At 44.9% G+C, this 21737-nt stretch overlaps 1 protein-coding gene across 1 annotated transcript; it reads left to right on the top strand.

The window, feature by feature from the left end:
* Positions 1-2771: 2771 nt before the first annotated feature.
* LOC108414782 (sodium/hydrogen exchanger 9B2) lies at positions 2772-21473 on the top strand. Its single transcript, XM_017687687.2, has 12 exons — positions 2772-2888; positions 8289-8374; positions 8717-8887; positions 9450-9592; positions 10545-10672; positions 14653-14828; positions 15343-15449; positions 16160-16309; positions 17424-17532; positions 19231-19367; positions 20304-20499; positions 20721-21473. Exons 2-12 carry the CDS (start codon positions 8296-8298, stop codon positions 20783-20785), a joined length of 1461 nt encoding a protein of 486 aa, XP_017543176.1. The 5' UTR covers positions 2772-2888; positions 8289-8295; the 3' UTR covers positions 20786-21473.
* The last annotated feature ends 264 nt before the right edge of the window (positions 21474-21737 follow it).

Below are 21737 nucleotides of genomic sequence, written 5' to 3'. Positions count from 1 at the left end.
AACAGACTCGGTTTATATCACAATACCTACATTTAGAGTCGGTTATTCATTCAGTCTAATGAGAAACTGTAGAACGGACTCGGTTTATATCACAATACCTACATTTAGAGTCGGTTATTCATTCAGCCTAATGAGAAACTGTAGAACGGACTCGGTTTATATCACAATACCTACATTTAGAGCCGGTTATTCATTCAGTCTAATGAGAAACTGTAGAACAGACTCGGTTTATATCACAATACCTACAAACTGTAGAACGGACGGTTTATATCACAATACCTACATTTAGAGCCGGTTATTCATTCAGCCTAATGAGAAACTATAGAACGGACTCGGTTTATATCACAATACCTACATTTAGAGTCGGTTATTCATTCAGTCTAATGAGAAACTGTAGAACAGACTCGGTTTATATCACAATACCTACATTTAGAGCCGGTTATTCATTCAGTCTAAAGAGAAACTGTAGAACGGACTCGGTTTATATCACAATACCTACATTTAGAGACGGTTATTCATTCAGTCTAACGAGAAACTGTAGAACGGACTCGGGTTATATCACAATACCTACATTTAGAGTCGGTTATTCATTCAGTCTAACGAGAAACTGTAGAACGGACTCGGTTTATATCACAATACCTACATTTAGAGTCGGTTATTCATTCAGCCTAACGAGAAACTGTAGAACAGACTCGGTTCATATCACAATACCTACATTTAGAGTCGGTTATTCCTTCAGTCTAATGAGAAACTGTAGAACAGACTCGGTTTATATCACAATACCTACATTTAGAGTCGGTTATTCATTCAGCCTAATGAGAAACTGTAGAACGGACTCGGTTTATATCACAATACCTACATTTAGAGACGGTTATTCATTCAGTCTAATGAGAAACTGTAGAACGGACTCGGATTATATCACAATACCTACATTTAGAGTCGGTTATTCATTCAGTCTAATGAGAAACTGTAGAACGGACTCGGTTTATATCACAATACCTACATTTAGAGTCGGTTATTCATTCAGTCTAATGAGAAACTGTAGAACGGACTCGGTTTATATCACAATACCTACATTTAGAGTCGGTTATTCATTCAGTCTAATGAGAAACTGTAGAACAGACTCGGCTTATATTACAGTACTTACATTATATGCAATATACTTTCAAAAGTCAAGTTCTTCCACACCAAACTGGCTCATCCACGTCTTTATGGACCTGCTTTGTGCACTGGTGGGCAGTCATGTTGGAACAGGAAGGGGCCGTTCCCAAACTGTTCCCACAAAGTTGGGACCATGAAATTGTCCAAAATCTCTTGGTGCTGAAGCTTTAAGAGCTCCTTTCACTGGAACTAAGGGGCCGAGCCCAACTCCTGAAACACAACCCCACACCATGATCCCCCCTCCACCAAACTTTACACTCGGCACAATGCAGACAGACAAGTACCGTCTCCTGGCAACCGCCAAACCCAGACTGTGGAATATTTAGTAGTGAGGAAATTTCACGACTGGACTTGCTGCCCAGGTGGCGTCCGATCACGGCACCACGCTGGAATTCACTGAGCTCCTGAGAGCGACCCATTCTTTCACTAATGTCTGTAGAAGCAGTCTGCAGGCCTAGGGGCTCGGCTTTATACACCTGTGGCCGTGGAAGTGACTGGAACACCTGGATTCAGTGATTTGGATGGGGGAGTGGAGAGTTTTGGAAATATAGTGTGTGTATAGTACTAGCGTCCTGCTACTGCCTCGTGCTGCTGTGGCCATGCAGCATGCGCAGGTGGGAGGACTCAGTGCTGTGAGGTTAGAGGTTGTAAAGAACGTGTTAGGTGCCTCGGTGTGGACATGTGACCCCGTCCTGCTGTTAATGGCTAACAAATGTATGTCTGTGTGTGTGTGTGTGTGTGTGTGTGTGTGTGTGTGTGTGGTCTGTCTGCTCTCCACTCTCTAATAACACACATTCAGTAATAAAAGGCTGAAGTGTCGACCCGTACGGCTCACATTACTGACCCATAATTAGACAAAAACACAAAAACATCGCTCACCACAGAGTGAGTGTGTGTGTGTCTGTGTGTGTGTGTGAGTGTGTGTCTCTGTGTGTGTGTGTGTGTGTGTGTGTGTCTCTGTGTGTGTGTGTGTGTGTGTCCTGGGAAAAACTTTAGAGGCATTTTTATAAATGAGGAAGTAACACAAGGGCCTGTAGTGATTTATTCACCATCTCTCTCTCTCTCCTCTCTCTCTCTCTCCCTCTTGCTCACTCTCTCTCTCCCTACTCTCTCTCTCTCTCTGTCTCTCTCTCCCTCTCTCTCTCTCTCTCTGTCTCTCTCTCCCTCTTGCTCACTCTCTCTCTCTCTCTCTCTCTCTCTCTCTCCCTCTCCCTCTCTCTCTCCCCACTCTCTCTCTCTCTCTCTCTCTCTGTCTGCCTCTGTCTCTCTCTCTCTCCCACTCTCTCTCTCTCCCTCTCTGTCTCTCTCTCTCTCTCTCTCTCTCTCTCTCTCTCTCTCTCTCTCTCTCTCTCCCCTCTCTCTCCCTCTCCCTCTCTCTCTCCCCACTCTCTCTCTCTCTCTCTCTCTCTGTCTGCCTCTGTCTCTCTCTCTCTCTCTCTCTCTCTCTGTCTCTCTCTCTCTCTCTCCCACTCTCTCTCTGTCTCTCTCTCTCTCTCCCTCTCTGTCTCTCTCTCTCTCTCTCTCTCTCTCTCTCTCTCTGTCTCTCTCTCTCTCTCTCCCACTCTCTCTCTGTCTCTCTCTCTCTCCCTCTCTCTCTCTCTCTCTCTCTCCCTGTTTGTCCTGAAGTTCAAAGTTCGCTCCTGTGTGTGGTGAGTCTCAGTGCAGGTGTTGTGAAGTGCAGGGAGTGTAAAGTTGTGGAGGAGCTCACTGAGGACTGACTGACAGCTGTAAGTACTGTGAATCAGACCCTGATCAGACGGAGTCTGAGGTTTATTCTGTGCTTATTGAGTGGAGTAAGTGAGTGATGTGTTCTCATTAACTGGACTGATTAATGTGCTTGTGTTCAGCTACTGACAGTAAAGGAAGCAGCACAAGTGACCAGGCTTTGGTTAGAGCTGTGCAGTTTCTGAACGCGGTCAGTGAAGCTGTATAGAAACCTCATGGTTTCATGATGAACAGAGATGGATGAGAACTGCTTGGATTTAAATCCATTTAACACTGTTTCTCCTGGAAAGGTACCAATTTGGAGACATTAGTTTTTTGTCTGAAGACCAGGAGAACCAGGATTCCCTGAGTGTCACTCAATAAACAGTCTTAAAGTGGATCTGAGGCTGTGTTTCACTGAAACACCACAGCCTAGAGAGTTTAGCATGAGTTCAGTAAGATCAGTGAAAGAAACTGACTGAACTCAACAGCAGACTGACTTTACTGCGAGAGCGGGTTTAGTGTATTTAGAGGCAGTGCAGTCCTCTGGGTGTGATGTACAAAGATTAATGATCTTTATTGCTGCCTCTGCAGTTATAAAACTTTTAATAACAACAGTCTTATATCTATCAGCGTCCACAGCAAGTGGCTATTTAATCAGAAACCCCGGGCTTATAACTGTACGAATACTGTTACAGCACCACTACACAGAATTACTGTTATAGCTTTACTCTATAAGATTACTGTTATAGCTTTACTCTATAATATTACTGTTATAGCTTTACTCTATAAGATTACTGTTATAGTTCCACTGTAGAAGATTACTGTTATAGCTCCACTGTAGAGGATTACTGTTATAGCTCCACTGTAGAGGATTACTGTTATAGCTCCATTGTAGAGGATTACTGTTATAGCTCCACTGTAGAGGATTACTGTTATAGCTCCACTGTAGAGGATTACTGTTATAGCTCCACTGTAGAGGATTACTGTTATAGCTCCACTGTAGAGGATTACTGTTATAGCTCCACTGTATAGGATTACTGTTATAGCTCCACTGTAGAGGATTACTGTTATAGCTCCACTGTAGAGGTTTACTGTTATAGCTCCACTGTATAGGATTACTGTTATAGCTCCACTGTAGAGGATTACTGTTATAGCTCCACTGTATAGGATTACTGTTATAGCTCCACTGTAGAGGATTACTGTTATAGCTCCACTGTATAGGATTACTGTTATAGCTCCACTGTAGAGGATTATTGTTATAGCTCCACTGTAGAGGATTACTGTTATAGCTCCACTGTAGAGGATTACTGTTATAGCTCCATTGTAGAGGATTACTGTTATAGCTCCACTGTAGAGGATTACTGTTATAGCTCCACTGTAGAGGATTACTGTTATAGCTCCACTGTAGAGGATTACTGTTATAGTTCCACTGTAGAGGATTACTGTTATAGCTCCACTGTATAGGATTACTGTTATAGCTCCACTGTAGAGGATTACTGTTATAGCTCCACTGTATAGGATTACTGTTATAGCTCCACTGTAGAGGATTACTGTTATAGCTCCACTGTAGAGGTTTACTGTTATAGCTCCACTGTATAGGATTACTGTTATAGCTCCACTGTAGAGGATTACTGTTATAGCTCCACTGTAGAGGATTACTGTTATAGCTCCACTGTATAGGATTACTGTTATAGCTCCACTGTAGAGGATTACTGTTATAGCTCCACTGTATAGGATTACTGTTATAGCTCCACTGTAGAGGATTATTGTTATAGCTCCACTGTAGAGGATTACTGTTATAGTTCCACTGTAGAGGATTACTGTTATAGCTCCACTGTATAGGATTACTGTTATAGCTCCACTGTAGAGGATTACTGTTATAGTTCCACTGTAGAGGATTACGGTTATAGCTCCACTGTAGAGGATTACTGTTATAGCTCCACTGTAGAGGATTATTGTTATAGCTCCACTGTAGAGGATTACTGTTATAGCTCCACTGTAGAGGTTTACTGTTATAGCTCCACTGTATAGGATTACTGTTATAGCTCCACTGTAGAGGATTACTGTTATAGCTCCACTGTAGAGGATTACTGTTATAGCTCCACTGTATAGGATTACTGTTATAGCTCCACTGTAGAGGATTACTGTTATAGCTCCACTGTATAGGATTACTGTTATAGCTCCACTGTAGAGGATTATTGTTATAGCTCCACTGTAGAGGATTACTGTTATAGTTCCACTGTAGAGGATTACTGTTATAGCTCCACTGTATAGGATTACTGTTATAGCTCCACTGTAGAGGATTACTGTTATAGTTCCACTGTAGAGGATTACGGTTATAGCTCCACTGTAGAGGATTACTGTTATAGCTCCACTGTAGAGGATTATTGTTATAGTTCCACTGTAGAGGATTACTGTTATAGCTCCACTGTAGAGGATTACTGTTATAGTTCCACTGTAGAGGATTACTGTTATAGTTCCACTGTAGAGGATTACTGTTATAGCTCCACTGTATAGGATTACTGTTATAGTTCCACTGTATAGGATTACTGTTATAGCTCCACTGTAGAGGATTACTGTTATAGCTCCACTGTATAGGATTACTGTTATAGTTCCACTGTAGAGGATTACTGTTATAGTTCCACTGTAGAGGATTACTGTTATAGCTCCACTGTAGAGGATTACTATTATAGTTCCACTGTAGAGGATTACTGTTATAGTTCCACTGTAGAGGATTACTGTTATAGCTCCACTGTAGAGGATTACTGTTATAGCTCCACTGTAGAGGATTACTGTTATAGCTCCACTGTAGAGGACTACTGTTATAGCTCCACTGTAGAGGATTACTGTTATAGCTCCACTGTAGAGGTTTACTGTTATAGCTACACTGTAGAGGATTACTGTTATAGTTCCACTGTAGAGGATTACTGTTATAGCTCCACTGTAGAGGATTACTGTTATAGTTCCACTGTAGAGGATTACTGTTATAGCTCCACTGTAGAGGATTACTGTTATAGCTCCACTGTAGAGGATTACTGTTATAGTTCCACTGTAGAGGATTACTGTTATAGTTCCACTGTAGAGGATTACTGTTATAGCTCCACTGTAGAGGATTACTGTTATAGCTACACTGTAGAGGATTACTGTTATAGCTCCACTGTAGAGGATTACTGTTATAGCTCCACTGTAGAGGATTACTGTTATAGTTCCACTGTAGAGGATTACTGTTATAGCTCCACTGTAGAGGATTACTGTTATAGCTCCACTGTAGAGGACTACTGTTATAGCTCCACTGTAGAGGATTACTGTTATAGCTCCACTGTGGAGGATTACTGTTATAATTCCACTGTATATGATTACCCCTTCCTGGATCGGTTGGTCTCTCTCCTACTCAGGGGTTGCACAGGGTGAGAGGCGCTGGGCGGGTGTGGGGATACTCACGAATCCCCGGCTGGTGACCATGCAGTTGGAGTTTGTCCCGGTGGATGAGAGGGTCGCCTCAATGCGCATTAAAATCGCAGAGCAGAAAATTTTGACTGTTGTCTTATGCACCAAACAACAGGTCAGAGTATTCAGCCTTCTTGGAGTGAGTGGGCGGGGTTCTGGAAAGGGTCCTGCCTACAGACTCCATAGTCTTACTGGGAGACTTCAATGCTCACGCTGGCAATGACTGGGAGACCTGGAGAGGTGTGATTGAGAAGAACGACCTGCCTGATCTAAACCTGAATGGTGAATTGTTATTGGACTTCTGTGCCAGGCATGGATTGTCCATAACGAACACCAAATTCGAACACAAGGATGTTCATAAGCTCCTTAGGTCAATGGTCAATGATAGACTTTGTTGTTGTTTCATCTGACTTGGGACCATATGTTCTGGACACTCAGGTGAAGAGAGGTGCTGAGCTGTCAACTGATCACCATCTAGTGGTGAGTTGGATCAGATGGCAGGGAAAACTGATGGTCAGATCCGGTAGGAAGGGGACATGGAGTCTGAATGGACCCTGTTCAAAACCTCCATTGTGGAAGCTGCCAGGCGTAGCTGTGGCCAAAAGCTTGTGGGTGCCTGTCGGGCGGTAACCCAAGAACCTCCTGGTGGACACCAGTGGTGAGGGAGGCCATCAAGCTGAAGAAAGAGGCCTTTAGGGACTGGTTGGCCGAAGGACTACCGATTCAGCAGACTTGCAAAAAAGGTGGCAGCTGCAACGGTGGCAGAAGCAAAATCAAGGCCATGGGAGGAGTTTGGTGAGGCCATGGAAAAAGACTTTCGTTTGGCCTCAAAGAGGTTCTGGACAACTGTCCAGCGACTCAGGAGTGGTTGGGGTGGCTGCGCCCAAGCTGTATTCGGCAAGGGTGGAGAAACTCTGACTTCGAATGAGGATATTGTCAGTTGGTGGAAGGAGCACTTTGAGAAACTTCTTAATCCAGGAGACGTGCCTCCCTCACGGGAGTCTGGGCCAGAGGCTCCGGGGGTGTCAAGTTCCATTTCCCTGGTAGAGGTCACTGAGGTAGTTGGTAAGCTCCTCAGTGGCAAGGCACCGAGGGTGGATGAGATTCATCCAGAGATGCTTAAGTCTCTGGATATTGTGGGGCTGTTGTGGCTAATACGCCTCTGCAATATTGCATGGACCTCAGGAACTGTACCCTTGGACTTGCAGACTAGGGTGGTGGTCCCTATTTTTGAAAAAGGGGGACCAGAGGGTGTGTGCCAACTATCGGGGTATCACACTGCTCAGCCTCCCTGGGAAAGTCTATGCAAAGGTGCTGGAAAGGAGACTCTGACCGATAGTTGAACCTCAGATTGAGGAGGAACAATGTGGATTCTGTCCCAGCTGTGGAACAATGGACCAGCTTTTCACCCTCTCACAGATTGTTGAGGGGGCATGGGAGTTTGCCAACCCAGTCTACATGTGTTTTGTGGACTTGGAGAAGGCTTATGATCTTGTTCCTCGAGATATCTTGTGGGAAGTCCTCCGGGAGTATGGGGTGCCGGGGCTACTACTCCGGGCCATCCAGTCTCTGTACTCCCAGAGTGAGAGCTGTGTCCGTATACTCGGCATTAAGTCAGACTCTTTCAGTGTTAGTGTTGGACTCCGCCAGGGTTGTGCCCTGTCTCCACTCTTGTTCGTGATATTCATGGAGTGTCAGGGTGTAGCCAGGGTCAGGAGGGCATTATGTGTGGAGGCCTGAGGGTGGCGTCTCTGTTATTTGCAGATGATGATGTTCTTTTGATGTTGTTCTTTTGAGTGATGGGAAGAGGGATCATGAGATCGGGTGATAGCATTCTAGTTTAATTTTATAGGATTACTATTTGCGTTTCATTATGTAGGATTACAGTTATAGCTCCTCTACATTATAATGTGGGTCACAGCAGTGAACTAATGATGGTTCTTTCTCTTTTTACCACTGTTTGTGTGTGTCAGGTTCAGGATGTCAGACTCCAGCTGCTGCATCAGATTGCACTCCTGTCCTAAACCACATGGCTTCCTCGCGTCTGCCATCACTAAAGGTGTGTGTGAATGAGAATTAACTCAATGAAACAGTGTTTATTACATCAGTCCATAGTGATCAAACAATACAGTGGTGTGAATTACACCAATCGACTCTAATCTCATTTGCATACACAATTGTATTACTGATCATTTCATCTGCTGAAAAAAGTTTTTTAAATAATGTATAGTAAAGTTACAGCTGTTGTTGCTTAGCAACCACTGATGAATATGACTAAAATCAGACTGTGTGGGAGGAGCTAAGTGCTGTATAAACATGAAACATGTATAAACATCATCATTACATCCACCAGGTATATATGATTCTTTAGTATCATTCATATGAGTTCATGTGTTTGTAGGGCTGCTGGGTGTGCTGCTGTTCGGAGTAGTATGGTCAATCGTGGGTCCAGAGTGCCTTCCGGGTAGGAACCTCTTTGGGCTGGTGATCCTGTTTCTCAGCGCTGTGTGTGGAGGAAAACTGATGGGAATGATCAGACTACCTACCTTACCACCATTCCCACCACTACTGGGTACGGTAACACGCTGACCAGACTGCCCTCCTCACCTCCATTCCCACCACTACTGGGTACAGTAACACGCTGACCAGACTGCCCTCCTCACCTCCATTCCCACCTCTACTGGGTACAGTAACATGCTGACCAGACTGCCCACCTCACCTCCATTCCCACCACTACTGGGTACAGTAACACGCTGACCAGACTGCCCTCCTCACCTCCATTCCCACCACTACTGGGTACAGTAACACGCTGACCAGACTGCCCTCCTCACCTCCATTCCCACCACTACTGGGTACAGTAACATGCTGACCAGACTGCCCACCTCACCTCCATTCCCACCTCTACTGGGTACAGTAACACGCTGACCAGACTGCCCTCCTCACCTCCATTCCCACCACTACTGGGTACAGTAACATGCTGACCAGACTGCCCACCTCACCTCCATTCCCACCACTACTGGGTACAGTAACATGCTGACCAGACTGCCCACCTCACCTCCATTCCCACCACTACTGGGTACAGTAACACGCTGACCAGACTGCCCACCTCACCTCCATTCCTCCATGTGTTCTAGGTATGCTGCTGATGGGTCTGATTCTGCGCAATGTTCCGTATGTGTCTGACGCTGTGTACATTGACCAGAAGTGGTCTTCATCCCTGCGCAGTGTCGCTCTCGCCATCATCCTCACCAGAGCTGGCCTGGGACTCAACCCAGCAGTACGTACACACTGTACCTGTGTGATGGAGTGTGTTAGTGGTGTGGGGTCAGACGCCCAAAGTTCTCATGATGTTTCCACAAACAGTCTGGAGTCATCCATTCTGCTACGTGAATAGAGAGCAGACTGTGGTTAAAGCTTGTGTATTTGTTAACCTGCTCTAGTGATTGGACAATTGTTTCAAGCCTTCAAGCCTAACAGTAATTTTAAAACTGTATTTTGCGTACACATTTGTATTAAACAATTCATTAAGGGAGGTGTGTAGTGCCTCATCCGTATGCTGCAGATATACAGGGAGATTCACTTGAAAGAGGCCCCGACTATTCTGCTGTAACTCCCGTGAGGATGAAGCAATCTGAACCACAAAAAAAAGCTACACACCTTGACATGTGTGTAATTGATTGCATTACATGTGATGCTGGAAGTGATCTCCGTTTTCTGCCAGACACATGAAGGGGTGTGAGGGTATGCAAACTGCTACAATGCAGCAAGTTGCAAATGGAGGTTAAACTTCATGACAGCTGTCCAACACCTACCCCATCGCTCCAAAGCAGGGGCATCCTGGCTTGTTCAAAGCTCCATATACCGTGGAGCTCATTGTTGTGTTGTTTGGTTCAGAGTGTTTCGTCGTAGAGAGAGTTATCACAGCGTATTTGGGGCCTCTTTTGAGTGAATCTCCCTGTATAATAAGGGTAAGAGTGGTGAGCCAGTTATCAGAAGGTTGTTGTTCAGATCCTTGGACTGACAGGGCATTCTTACAGTCCCAGAAATGAAAGGTCAGTACTGTCACTGAGGCGATGTCTTCAAGGGTATGTTTCAGTACATTTAGTTAAGGAACGAAATTTCCATGATTCCAGTAATTACAGAACTGAGGAGCAGACATTTGCAGCTACTCTGCTGTGCGTGTGTGTGTGTGTGTGTGTGTGTGTGTGTGTGTGTGTGTGTGTGTGTAGGCTCTGAGGAGGCTGAAGGCGGTGTGTGTGAGAGTGGCTGTGGGACCCTGCACTACTGAAGCCTGCACTGTGGCGGTGGTCTCCCACTTCCTCATGGGGCTGCCGTGGATATGGGGCTTCATTCTCGGGTAAAGCACACATACACAAAACATTGATTATTGATTATCTGCAGATTGAACCAGAGTTCATATGTGCTCTTGCTTTTGTATGTGTATTAATCCATGCATCAGACATTAGAGGGCGCTCCTGAGTGAGTCTATAATGAATAGGTAAAACGATTAACCTTTCAATAAAGCCAAAAGCAGTTAACCCCTCAATACAGAACAGAATAATGTTGCAACACTGTTATTATATGTTTACAGGACATTCAAATCAGGCCTGATACATTGATACATTCAGCAGACACTCCTATCCAGAGCATCTTACAGTTTAGCCAGGTTACAGATTAGATAACCAGTCACTCCAACTGCTACAGTACTACTCTCAGTAGCAGTAACACTAACCAATCAGCTCTCAGTAGCAGTAACGCTAACCAATCAGCTCTCAGTAGCAGTAACACTAACCAATCAGCTCTCAGTAGCAGTAACTCTAACCAATCAGCTCTCAGTAGCAGTAACACTAACCAATCAGCTCTCAGTAGCAGTAACACTAACCAATCAGCTCTCAGTAGCAGTAACACTAACCAATCAGCTCTCAGTAGTAGTAACGCTAACCAATCAGCTCTCAGTAGCAGTAACTCTAACCAATCAGCTCTCAGTAGCAGTAACACTAACCAATCAGCGCTCAGTAGCAGTAACGATAACCAATCAGCTCTCAGTAGCAGTAACACTAACCAATCAGCTCTCTGTAGCAGTAACACTAACCAATCAGCTCTCAGTAGCAGTAACTCTAACCAATCAGCTCTCAGTAGCAGTAACGCTAACCAATCAGCTCTAAGTAGCAGTAACGCTAACCTATCAGCTCTCAGTAGCAGTAACGATAACCAATCAGCTCTCAGTATCAGTAACGCTGACCAATCAGCTCTCAGCAGCAGTAACGCTGACGAATCAGCTCTCAGCAGCAGTAACGCTAACCAATCAGCTCTCAGTAGCAGTAACACTAACCAATCAGCTCTCAGTAGCAGTAACACTAACCAATCAGCTCTCAGTAGCAGTAATACTAACCAATCAGCTCTCAGTAGCAGTAACGCTAACCAATCAGCTCTCAGTAGCAGTAACACTAACCAATCAGCTCTCAGTAGCAGTAATACTAACCAATCAGCTCTCAGTAGCAGTAACACTAACCAATCAGCTCTCAGTAGCAGTAACGCTAACCATTCAGCTCTCAGTAGCAGTAACGCTAACCAATCAGCTCTCAGCAGCAGTAACGCTAACCAATCAGCTCTCAGTAGCAGTAACACTAACCAATCAGCTCTCAGTAGCAGTAACACTAACCAATCAGCTCTCAGTAGCAGTAACGCTAACCATTCAGCTCTCAGTAGCAGTAACGCTAACCAATCAGCTCTCAGCAGCAGTAACACTAACCAATCAGCTCTCAGTAGCAGTAACACTAACCAATCAGCTCTCAGTAGCAGTAAATCTAACCAATCAGCCCTCAGTAGCAGTAACTCTAACCAATCAGCTCTCAGTAGCAGTAACTCTAACCAATCAGCTCTCAGTAGCAGTAACTCTAACCAATCAGCTCTCAGTAGCAGTAACACTAACCAATCAGCTCTCAGTAGCAGTAACGCTAACCAATCAGCTCTCAGTAGCAGTAACACTAACCAATCAGCTCTCAGTAGCAGTAACGCTAACCAATCAGCTCTCAGTAGCAGTAACACTAACCAATCAGCTCTCAGTAGCAGTAACTCTAACCAATCAGCTCTCAGTAGCAGTAACACTAACCAATCAGCTCTCAGTAGCAGTAACACTAACCAATCAGCTCTCAGTAGCAGTAACTCTAACCAATTAGCTCTCAGTAGCAGTAACACTAACCAATCAGCTCTCAGTAGCAGTAACACTAACCAATCAGCTCTCAGTAGCAGTAACACTAACCAATCAGCTCTCAGTAGCAGTAACTCTAACCAATCAGCTCTCAGTAGCAGTAACACTAACCAATCAGCTCTCAGTAGCAGTAACGCTAACCAATCAGCTCTCAGTAGCAGTAACGCTAACCAATCAGCTCTCAGTAGCAGTAACTCTAACCAATCAGCTCTCAGTAGCAGTAACTCTAACCAATCAGCTCTCAGTAGCAGTAACACTAACCAATCAGCTCTCAGTAGCAGTAACACTAACCAATCAGCTCTCAGTAGCAGTAACACTAACCAATCAGCTCTCAGTAGCAGTGACACTGACCAATCAGCTCTCAGTAGCAGTGACACTGACCAATCAGCTCTCAGTAGCAGTAACTCTAACCAATCAGCTCTCAGTAGCAGTAACGCTAACCAATCAGCTCTCAGTATCAGTAACACTAACCAATCAGCTCTCAGTAGCAGTAACACTAACCAATCAGCTCTCAGTAGCAGTAACACTAACCAATCAGCTCTCAGTAGCAGTAACGCTAACCAATCAGCTCTCAGTAGCAGTAACTCTAACCAATCAGCTCTCAGTAGCAGTAACACTAACCAATCAGATCTCAGTAGCAGTAACACTAACCAATCAGCTCTCAGTAGCAGTAACACTAACCAATCAGCTCTCAGTAGCAGTGACACTGACCAATCAGCTCTCAGTAGCAGTAACACTAACCAATCAGCTCTCAGTAGCAGTAACACTAACCAATCAGCTCTCAGTAGCAGTAACGCTAACCAATCAGCTCTCGGTAGCAGTAACACTAACCAATCAGCTCTCAGTAGCAGTAACACTAACCAATCAGCTCTCAGTAGCAGTAACGCTAACCAATCAGCTCTCAGTAGCAGTAACACTAACCAATCAGCTCTCAGTAGCAGTAACACTAACCAATCAGCTCTCAGTAGCAGTGACACTGACCAATCAGCTCTCAGTAGCAGTAACTCTAACCAATCAGCTCTCAGTAGCAGTGAGACCTGTCAGGAGAGTTGGTGTGAATGAACTGTACTGTTTTTTTGTGTTTGTTGGTTTGTTTTTTTGTTTGTTTGTTGGTTTTTTTGTCTGTTTGTTGGTTTGTTTTTCTGTTTCTTTGTCTGTTGGTTTGTTTGTTTGTCTGTTGGTTTGTTTGTTGGTTGGTTTGTTTGTTTGTTGGTTTGTTCATTTGTTTTTGCTTGTTTGTTTTTGTTTGTTGGTTTGTTTGTTTGTTGGTTTGTTTGTCTGTTGGTTGGTTTGTTGGTTTGTCTGTTGGTTTGTCTGTTGGTTTGTTTGTCTGGTGGTTTATTTGTTGGTGTGTTTGTCTGTTGGTTGGTTTGTCTGTTTGTTTGTTTGTCTGTTGGATGGTTTGTCTGTTGATTTGTTTGTTGGTTTGTCTGTTGGTTTGTTGGATGTTTGTTTGTTTGTCTGTTGGTTGGTATGTCTGTTGGTTTGTTTGTTTTTGTCTGTCGGTTGGTTTGTTTGTTTGTTTGTCTGTCGGTTGGTTTGTTTGTTTGTCGGTCTGTTGGTTGGCTTGTTTGTTGGTTTGTTTATTGGTTTGTCTGTTGGTTTGTTGGATGTTTGTTTGTTTGTCTGTTGGTTGGTATGTCTGTTGGTTTGTTTGTTTTTGTCTGTCGGTTGGTTTGTTTGTTTGTTTGTCTGTCGTTTGGTTTGTTTGTTTGTCGGTCTGTTGGTTGGCTTGTCTGTTGGTTTGTTTATTGGTTTGTCTGTTGGTTTGTTGGATGTTTGTTTGTTTGTCTGTTGGTTGGTATGTCTGTTGGTTTGTTTGTTTGTTGGTTTGTTTGTCTGTTGATTTGTTTGTTTGTCTGTTGGTTGGTTTGTCTGTTGGTTTGTTTGTTTTTGTCTGTCGGTTGGTTTGTTTGTTTGTTTGTCTGTCGGTTGGTTTGTTTGTTTGTCGGTCTGTTGGTTTGTTTGTCTGTTGGTTGGCTTGTCTGTTGGTTTGTTTGTTGGTTTGTCTGTTGGTTTGTCGGTTTGTTTATTTGTTTGTCTGTTGGTTGGTTTGTTTGTTTGTTTGTCTGTTGGTTTGTCTGTTTGTTTGTTTGTCTGTTGGTTTGTTTGTTTATGTGTACCAGGTTTGTGTTGGCTGCTGTCTCTCCTGCAGTCGTCGTTCCCTCCATGCTGTTGCTCCAGCAGGCGGGATTCGGGGTTCAGAAGGGAATCCCCACGCTCCTGATGGCCGCGGGAAGCTTCGACGACGTCCTCGCCATCACCGGCTTCACCACCTGCCTCGGCATGGCGTTCGGCACCGGTAACAGACACACTGACAACCACCAGCATTTAAATGATGCCAAAACCACCGGGGGGCGGTAACTGGGGTAATTAGCGGTACTGGACGCTTTGCTGAACTGTCACTTTAATTGGTTTGACTGCTCCCTGAATGTTTGTGGCTGAGCTGCTGAGCTGCTGAGCTCCTGAGCTGCTGAGCTGCCGAGCTCCTGAGCTCCTGAGCTGCTGAGCTCCTGAGCTGCTGAGCTGCTGAGCTCCTGAGCTCCTGAGCTCCTGAGCTGCTGAGCTCCTGAGCTCCTGAGCTGCTGAGCTGCTGACCTCCTGAGCTCCTGAGCTCCTGAGCTGCTGAGCTGCTGAGCTCCTGAGCTGCTGAGCTGCTGAGCTCCTGAGCTGCTGAGCTCCTGAGCTGCTGAGCTGCTGAGCTGCTGACCTCCTGAGCTCCTGAGCTTCTGAGCTGCTGAGCATCTGAGCTCCTGAGCTGCTGAGCTGCCACTCCATCAGAAGCTCTTTTCTGTGTGTTCTTACTGCTGGTTCAGGTTCCACGTGGCTGAGTCTGGGTAAGGGGGTGCTGGAGGTGGTGGTGGGCATTTTTGCAGGAGGAGTGCTGGGGGTCCTACTGCACTTCTTCCCCAGTGATGACCAGGTAACTCTAACACACCGTAAACAGCTCAGTCCAAAACACTCCCAGTCAGCTCACTCTTCAGCACTGTAGTGACCTCCTGTGGTCAGCAGGTATCATTACAGCATCTCTCTCTCTCTCTCTGTCTCACACTCATGCACACACACACACACACACACATGCACACACACATGCACACACACATGCACACACACATGCACACACACACGCACACACACACACGCAGAAGTCTGAATGCACCAAATTCCAGGTGAACGTTTCGTTTAACGGATCTTCTGCAGGGAACTAGACAGTTTCTATTTTTTTGCTTAACATATTGGATGCAAAATAAACTGAAAATATAAAAGGTGCCATAACTTTTTAAGAGTCTGGCTAACGGGCAGTGCTGGGAATGTGCTGTTGTGTTGCAGGTGTTCATTTAGTCCTCAGAGCGTGAGCCTCAGGTTAAAAAAAAAAGGCTGATACAAACTGTCCAATAAAAATGTCCATTAAATCAGAATCAATAAGCCATATAAAGCCATAATGAGTGGACTCCAAAGGTCAAAGCACCCACTGCGCTGTAGTTGATCTACCTGTGTTGTGTGACTGTGAAGGACTGAAGAGCAGGTTCCTCACTGTAACCGCACTCATTCTGCAGCTGCAGTAATATAACAGTAATGTCTGGTGTGTGTGTGTGTGTGTGTGTGTGTGTGTGTGTGTGTGTGTCTGCGCAGGCTGACCTGGTTCTGCGGAGGTCCTGCATGCTGCTGGGTCTGTCTGTGTTTTCAGTGTTTGCGAGTCACTCCGCTGGTCTGGGGGGAGCAGGGGGTCTCTGTACCCTCGTCCTGTCCTTCATTGCTGGACTCAGCTGGGACTCGAAGAAGGTGAAAAGCTGCAGCAACACCTGTGTTATACTGCCTCCTTACACTAGGGGGCACACGCCTGTTAGTACAGACTGAGCTGATATAAAATATCAACACTGGTTACTCCACACAGGTTTATGAAAACCGACATTATCCACAAACGGCAGCTTTAAACTTCACTTTATTTGTATGTAAATATAAATAAGCAGCTGGACACAGGGTCCAACATTAAATGTGATGAAAGCCCTTAATTATTGACAAGTTCATCCAGAAAGCTCTTCAGGTAAAGAGCAAATCTAACTTTACTGTACAAATGGTATATTATACAATGTACATCTACTATGTACTTACAGTAAATATATGAGTGGCTGGTAAACTACCACAGATTTGTATGTATGTGTATAGATTAAGACTAAGATTACATTAAGACCCTTTTTAGTCCCACAATGGGATAATTTCACCTCCACATTTAACCCATCCATGAAGTGAAACGCCACACACACTCTAGTGCGCACACACACACTTGCCCGGAGCGGTGGGCAGCCCAATCCGCAGCGCCCGGGGAGCAGTTGGGGGTTAGGCATCTTGCTCAAGGACACCTCAGTCATGTGCTGTCGGCTCTGGGGATCGAACCAGCGACCTTCCGGGCACGAGGCTGGTTCCCTGACCTCCAGCCCACGACTGCCCCTATATTTACAGTATAAGTGCTGAAGCTATGAAGCACAGACTGACTTTCTATTGGTGGATTAATCATGGAGCTCACACAAAGCAAAGGGGAGCTGGTGTTTTTAAAAGGTTAAAGGTTTTCTTATCACTGCAACGCTAAACTGTCTCATTCATACGTTGCAAGTGAAACCTGCTGCAGTTATAGTTATAAGTTTTATATTATATATTATATATTACTATTCTATTATAGATGCACTTTCTGACGCGGGAAAATTAGTCACAACCCCTGTCATCTCACACTGATGCAAGACATTCTTTTAAAAGTAGTACATATGGCTGAGGGGTTTGCTGTTAATTGAAGTATTATAACTACTGTAATCTGGCTTTTATTTCATAAGTGCACTTCTGTAATCCAGTGTTTGATTCACTATGATGAGGATATTTGAATGACGATGTGTTTGTCTGAAAGGGTCCTGTAGCTGCAGTAGTCGGGAGGTTTTGGGACGTATTTCAGCCACTGCTGTTCGGACTGATTGGAGCTGAAATCACCATTTCAACTCTCAACCCCAACACTGTGGGTCAGTACTGCGCTACTACACTACACTATGCTCTCAGATCTAACACTGTGGGTCAGTACTGCACTACTATACTACACTGTACTCTCAGATATAACACTGTGGGTCAGTACTGCGCTACTACACTACACTATACTCTCAGATCTAACACTGTGGGTCAGTACTGCGCTACTACACTACACTATACTCTCAGATATAACACTGTGGGTCAGTACTGCGCTACTACACTACAATATACTCTCAGATATAACACTGTGGGTTAGTACTGCACTACTACACTACACTATACTCTCAGATATAACACTGTGGGTCAGTACTGCACTACTACACTACACTATACCCTCAGATATAACACTGTGGGTCAGTACTGCACTAATATACTACACTATACTCTCAGATCTAACACTGTGGGTTAGTACTGCGCTACTACACTACACTATACTCTCAGATCTAACACTGTGGGTCAGTACTGCGCTACTACACTACACTATACTCTCAGATCTAACACTGTGGGTCAGTACTGCACTACTACACTACACTATACTCTCAGATATAACACTGTGGGTCAGTACTGCACTAATATACTACACTATACTCTCAGATATAACACTGTGGGTCTGTACTGCACTAATATACTACACTATACTCTCAGATATAACACTGTGGGTCAGTACTGCGCTACTACACTACACTGTACTCTCAGATATAACACTGTGGGTCAGTACTGCGCTACTACACTACACTATACTCTCAGATATAACACTGTGGGTCTGTACTGCACTAATATACTACACAATACTCTCAGATATAACACTGTGGGTCAGTACTGTGCTACTACACTACACTATACTCTCAGATATAACACTGTGGATCAGTACTGCGCTACTACACTACACTATACTCTCAGATATAACACTGTGGGTCAGTACTGCACTAATATACTACACTATACTCTCAGATATAACACTGTGGGTCAGTACTGCGCTACTACACTACACTATACTCTCAGATATAACACTGTGGGTCAGTACTGCGCTACTATACTACACTATCCTCTAAGATATAGCACTGTGGGTCAGTACTGCGCTACTATACTAGACTATGCTCTCAGATATAACACTGTGGGTCTGTACTGCACTAATATACTACACAATACTCTCAGATATAACACTGTGGGTCAGTACTGCGCTACTACACTACACTATACTCTCAGATATAACACTGTGGGTCAGTACTGCACTTCTATACTACACTATACTCTCAGATCTAACACTGTGGATCAGTACTGCACTACTACACTACACTATACTCTCAGATATAACACTGTGGGTCAGTACTGCGCTACTACACTACACTATACTCTCAGATCTAACACTGTGGATCAGTACTGCGCTACTACACTACACTATACTCTCAGATATAACACTGTGGATCAGTACTGCACTGCTATACTACAGTATAGTCTCAGATCTAACACTGTGGGTCAGTACTGCACTTCTATACTACACTATACTCTCAGATATAACACTGTGGATCGGTACTGCACTGCTATACTACACTATACTCTCAGATATAACACTGTGGATCGGTACTGCACTGCTATACTACACTATACTCTCAGATATAAGACCATATAAGGGTCAGTACTGCACAGCTATATACTACACTATACTCTCACAATACTATTTTCTCCTTCTGCAGGTTTGGGGATGGCCACTCTGTGTGTTGGAGTCGTTGTCCGTGTGTTGGTGACCTTTGCTGTAGTTCTGTTTGCCGGTTTTAACCTGAAAGAGAAGATCTTCATTTCTCTGGCCTGGCTGCCCAAAGCTACCGTACAGGTTTGTGTGTGTCTGCGTGTTTGTGTGTGTGTGTGTGTGTGTGTGTATATCAGTGTGCTGTGATGTTGGGACACATGTTTGGGTTATGTGGTCAGACTAAAAGTTATTCATAAATGTTCCTCAAACAGCCTTCAGTTTTCATAGGAAAGGAAAAAACGCTTAGGCCCAGTCTCATGTCACCCCTCCCACTCAGCCCTAGCCCCCTGTCTCAGACGTTAATGCCTAGCGGTAGGGTGTCGTGGGCGAAGTGTAGTGGGGCGAAGTGCTAGGGCAGTGAGATGGCTAAGCAAGAGAGCAAAAAACCCACAAATGTGAGAATTTAACTTTGTTAAAAATCACAATAATCACTGTTTTATCTTAGTTTAATGTGTATTATGGTGCTTTTCATCATAACTAGGATAAACATCGCTAGCATTTTGCTAATGTCGCGGTAGCTAAATTTCCCGTTCCACCTTAAATGGTGCAGCAGTTACACTGTGGCTCCTCAGGCATCGGAACGGTTGTTCCATTTAAGGTGGAACGGGGAAATCTGAACAAGAATCTGGAGAATCTCTGACTTCAGCTTCATATCACTGAAGAATTAGGGGGGGTGATAATAAATAACTGCCCCCCTCTTTGAAGGCGTATGATCCCTAAATGTAAATAAAGCCCAGCAGTGAGGAGCTGAACTGTCCCCTCCTCTGCTGCCCCTGCAGACGGGCAGGGTCGCCTACAGGGCGGCGCTAGTAGCTGTTAATGAAGAGATGCTCTTTTATTAGAGGGTCTCATTTCAGAGGGAAGATCTCAACCACTGCCCTGTAGCTCAGGAACAAGGGGCAACACTCGAAAACAAGGGGTAGGGTTGACAACAGGAAATCGGGCCTTAGTTTTGTTCGTCATGCTGAATGTTGCTGTTACGAACGTCAGCTGTAGTGGAACGTTGATCCGTGTGTGCAGGCTGCTATAGGATCCACTGCTCTGGACATGGCGCGCAGTGTAGGGGACGAGCAGCTGGAGCGTTACGGGATGGATGTTCTTACTGTGGCTGTTCTGGCCATTCTGGTCACGGCTCCTATCGGGGCGATCGCTATCGGCCTGGCCGGACCCCGACTCCTGCAGCAGTACACTGAGATGAAAGAGACACTCCCCGAGGGTGAGACACACACACACACACACACACTGCAGTAAATGTACGTAAAGCACTCGCAGACCGGCAACCCTGCTGTGTCTCATGATTGAGTTCATACTGAAAAATGGACATCGTGGTTTGGCTTGCTTTAAATTTCTTCCCCTCTCTCTCACTCCCTCCTTCCCTCTCTTTCTCTGCCCCTCTGTACTTACTCTCTGTCTCTCTCTCTCTCTCTCTGTCTGCAGAGAAAGCTGAGAGCGCCTCCACTCCAGATCCAGGTGTATCTCCGGCTCTGGAGAGCAAACTTTAGAAGCAGCAGAAAACAGAAAAGAGCGTGATCTGATGGTCACCATCAGCACCACTGCAATGCTGTAATACTGAAGGACGACTCCACCATGTTTCAGCCTGACCTGCCCGGCGGCAGCATCTCGGTCCCTCCTGTTATAAACGTGTTTCAGTGTCTCTCTGTTGCTTTAGATACAGAGTAGTCTATTAAAGCCACGCTCAGCCCGGACGGGTCAGGCTGGATTCTCTTCAGCATTCCTGTAACCCTTAGTGCTGTTCTGTCCTTTAGCTGAAGCTTAAAGCGTGACTGACTCCTTCAGTCGATCAGACTCGCGGCACGTCTTGCCCTGCTGGTTTATCCTGAAACTGCCTTTATTCCAGTAGTTTTATTAGTGTTGAGTATTTATTATATTCTATTTATTATATTGCACCATTTTTCTATGATGTGAGCTAATTCCCACTCCCCTGTGGTAAACCACTGCGGCCTATTACACGATATCACACTGGACGCTCATCACTGCGTGGCGTTCACTCTGTGGCTCAAGCAGTCCAGCAGCAGAGCACCGCTCTTCTGTTTAAACTAACGGCTCTTAAAGGGGAATTCAAAAATTTCTGCCTAATCCAGTGTGTGAGGTGTAATCAGAGGTTCAGAGGGTTTGGTGTGAACCGGTTCAGACGTCTTTACAGTGGTGGTGATGGGAACCAGGCGTCGCCATGACTACAACACAGATATAGACACTTTATTTACCATCCAGAACCACCAGAGAACCTACACGAGTCTTCTGAGCTTATATGGAATGTTGATGATGGAAAACAGTGGAAAATCTGGAATAATGAGTTTTCTTTGGGGACTATTTTGCTGCACAGCGCCCTGCATGTCTCCCTCCACCATGAATGGAGTTGAAGTTCTCTAAACTCTCATAAAACAGCGTCTCAGTCATCAGGCAGTGAATTCAGAACCAGTTCATGTAGGAACT

Source organism: Pygocentrus nattereri, chromosome 9 (genome assembly GCF_015220715.1).
Source record: "Pygocentrus nattereri isolate fPygNat1 chromosome 9, fPygNat1.pri, whole genome shotgun sequence".
NCBI lineage: Eukaryota > Metazoa > Chordata > Actinopteri > Characiformes > Serrasalmidae > Pygocentrus > Pygocentrus nattereri.
This window is presented reverse-complemented; position numbering and strand designations above follow the sequence as displayed.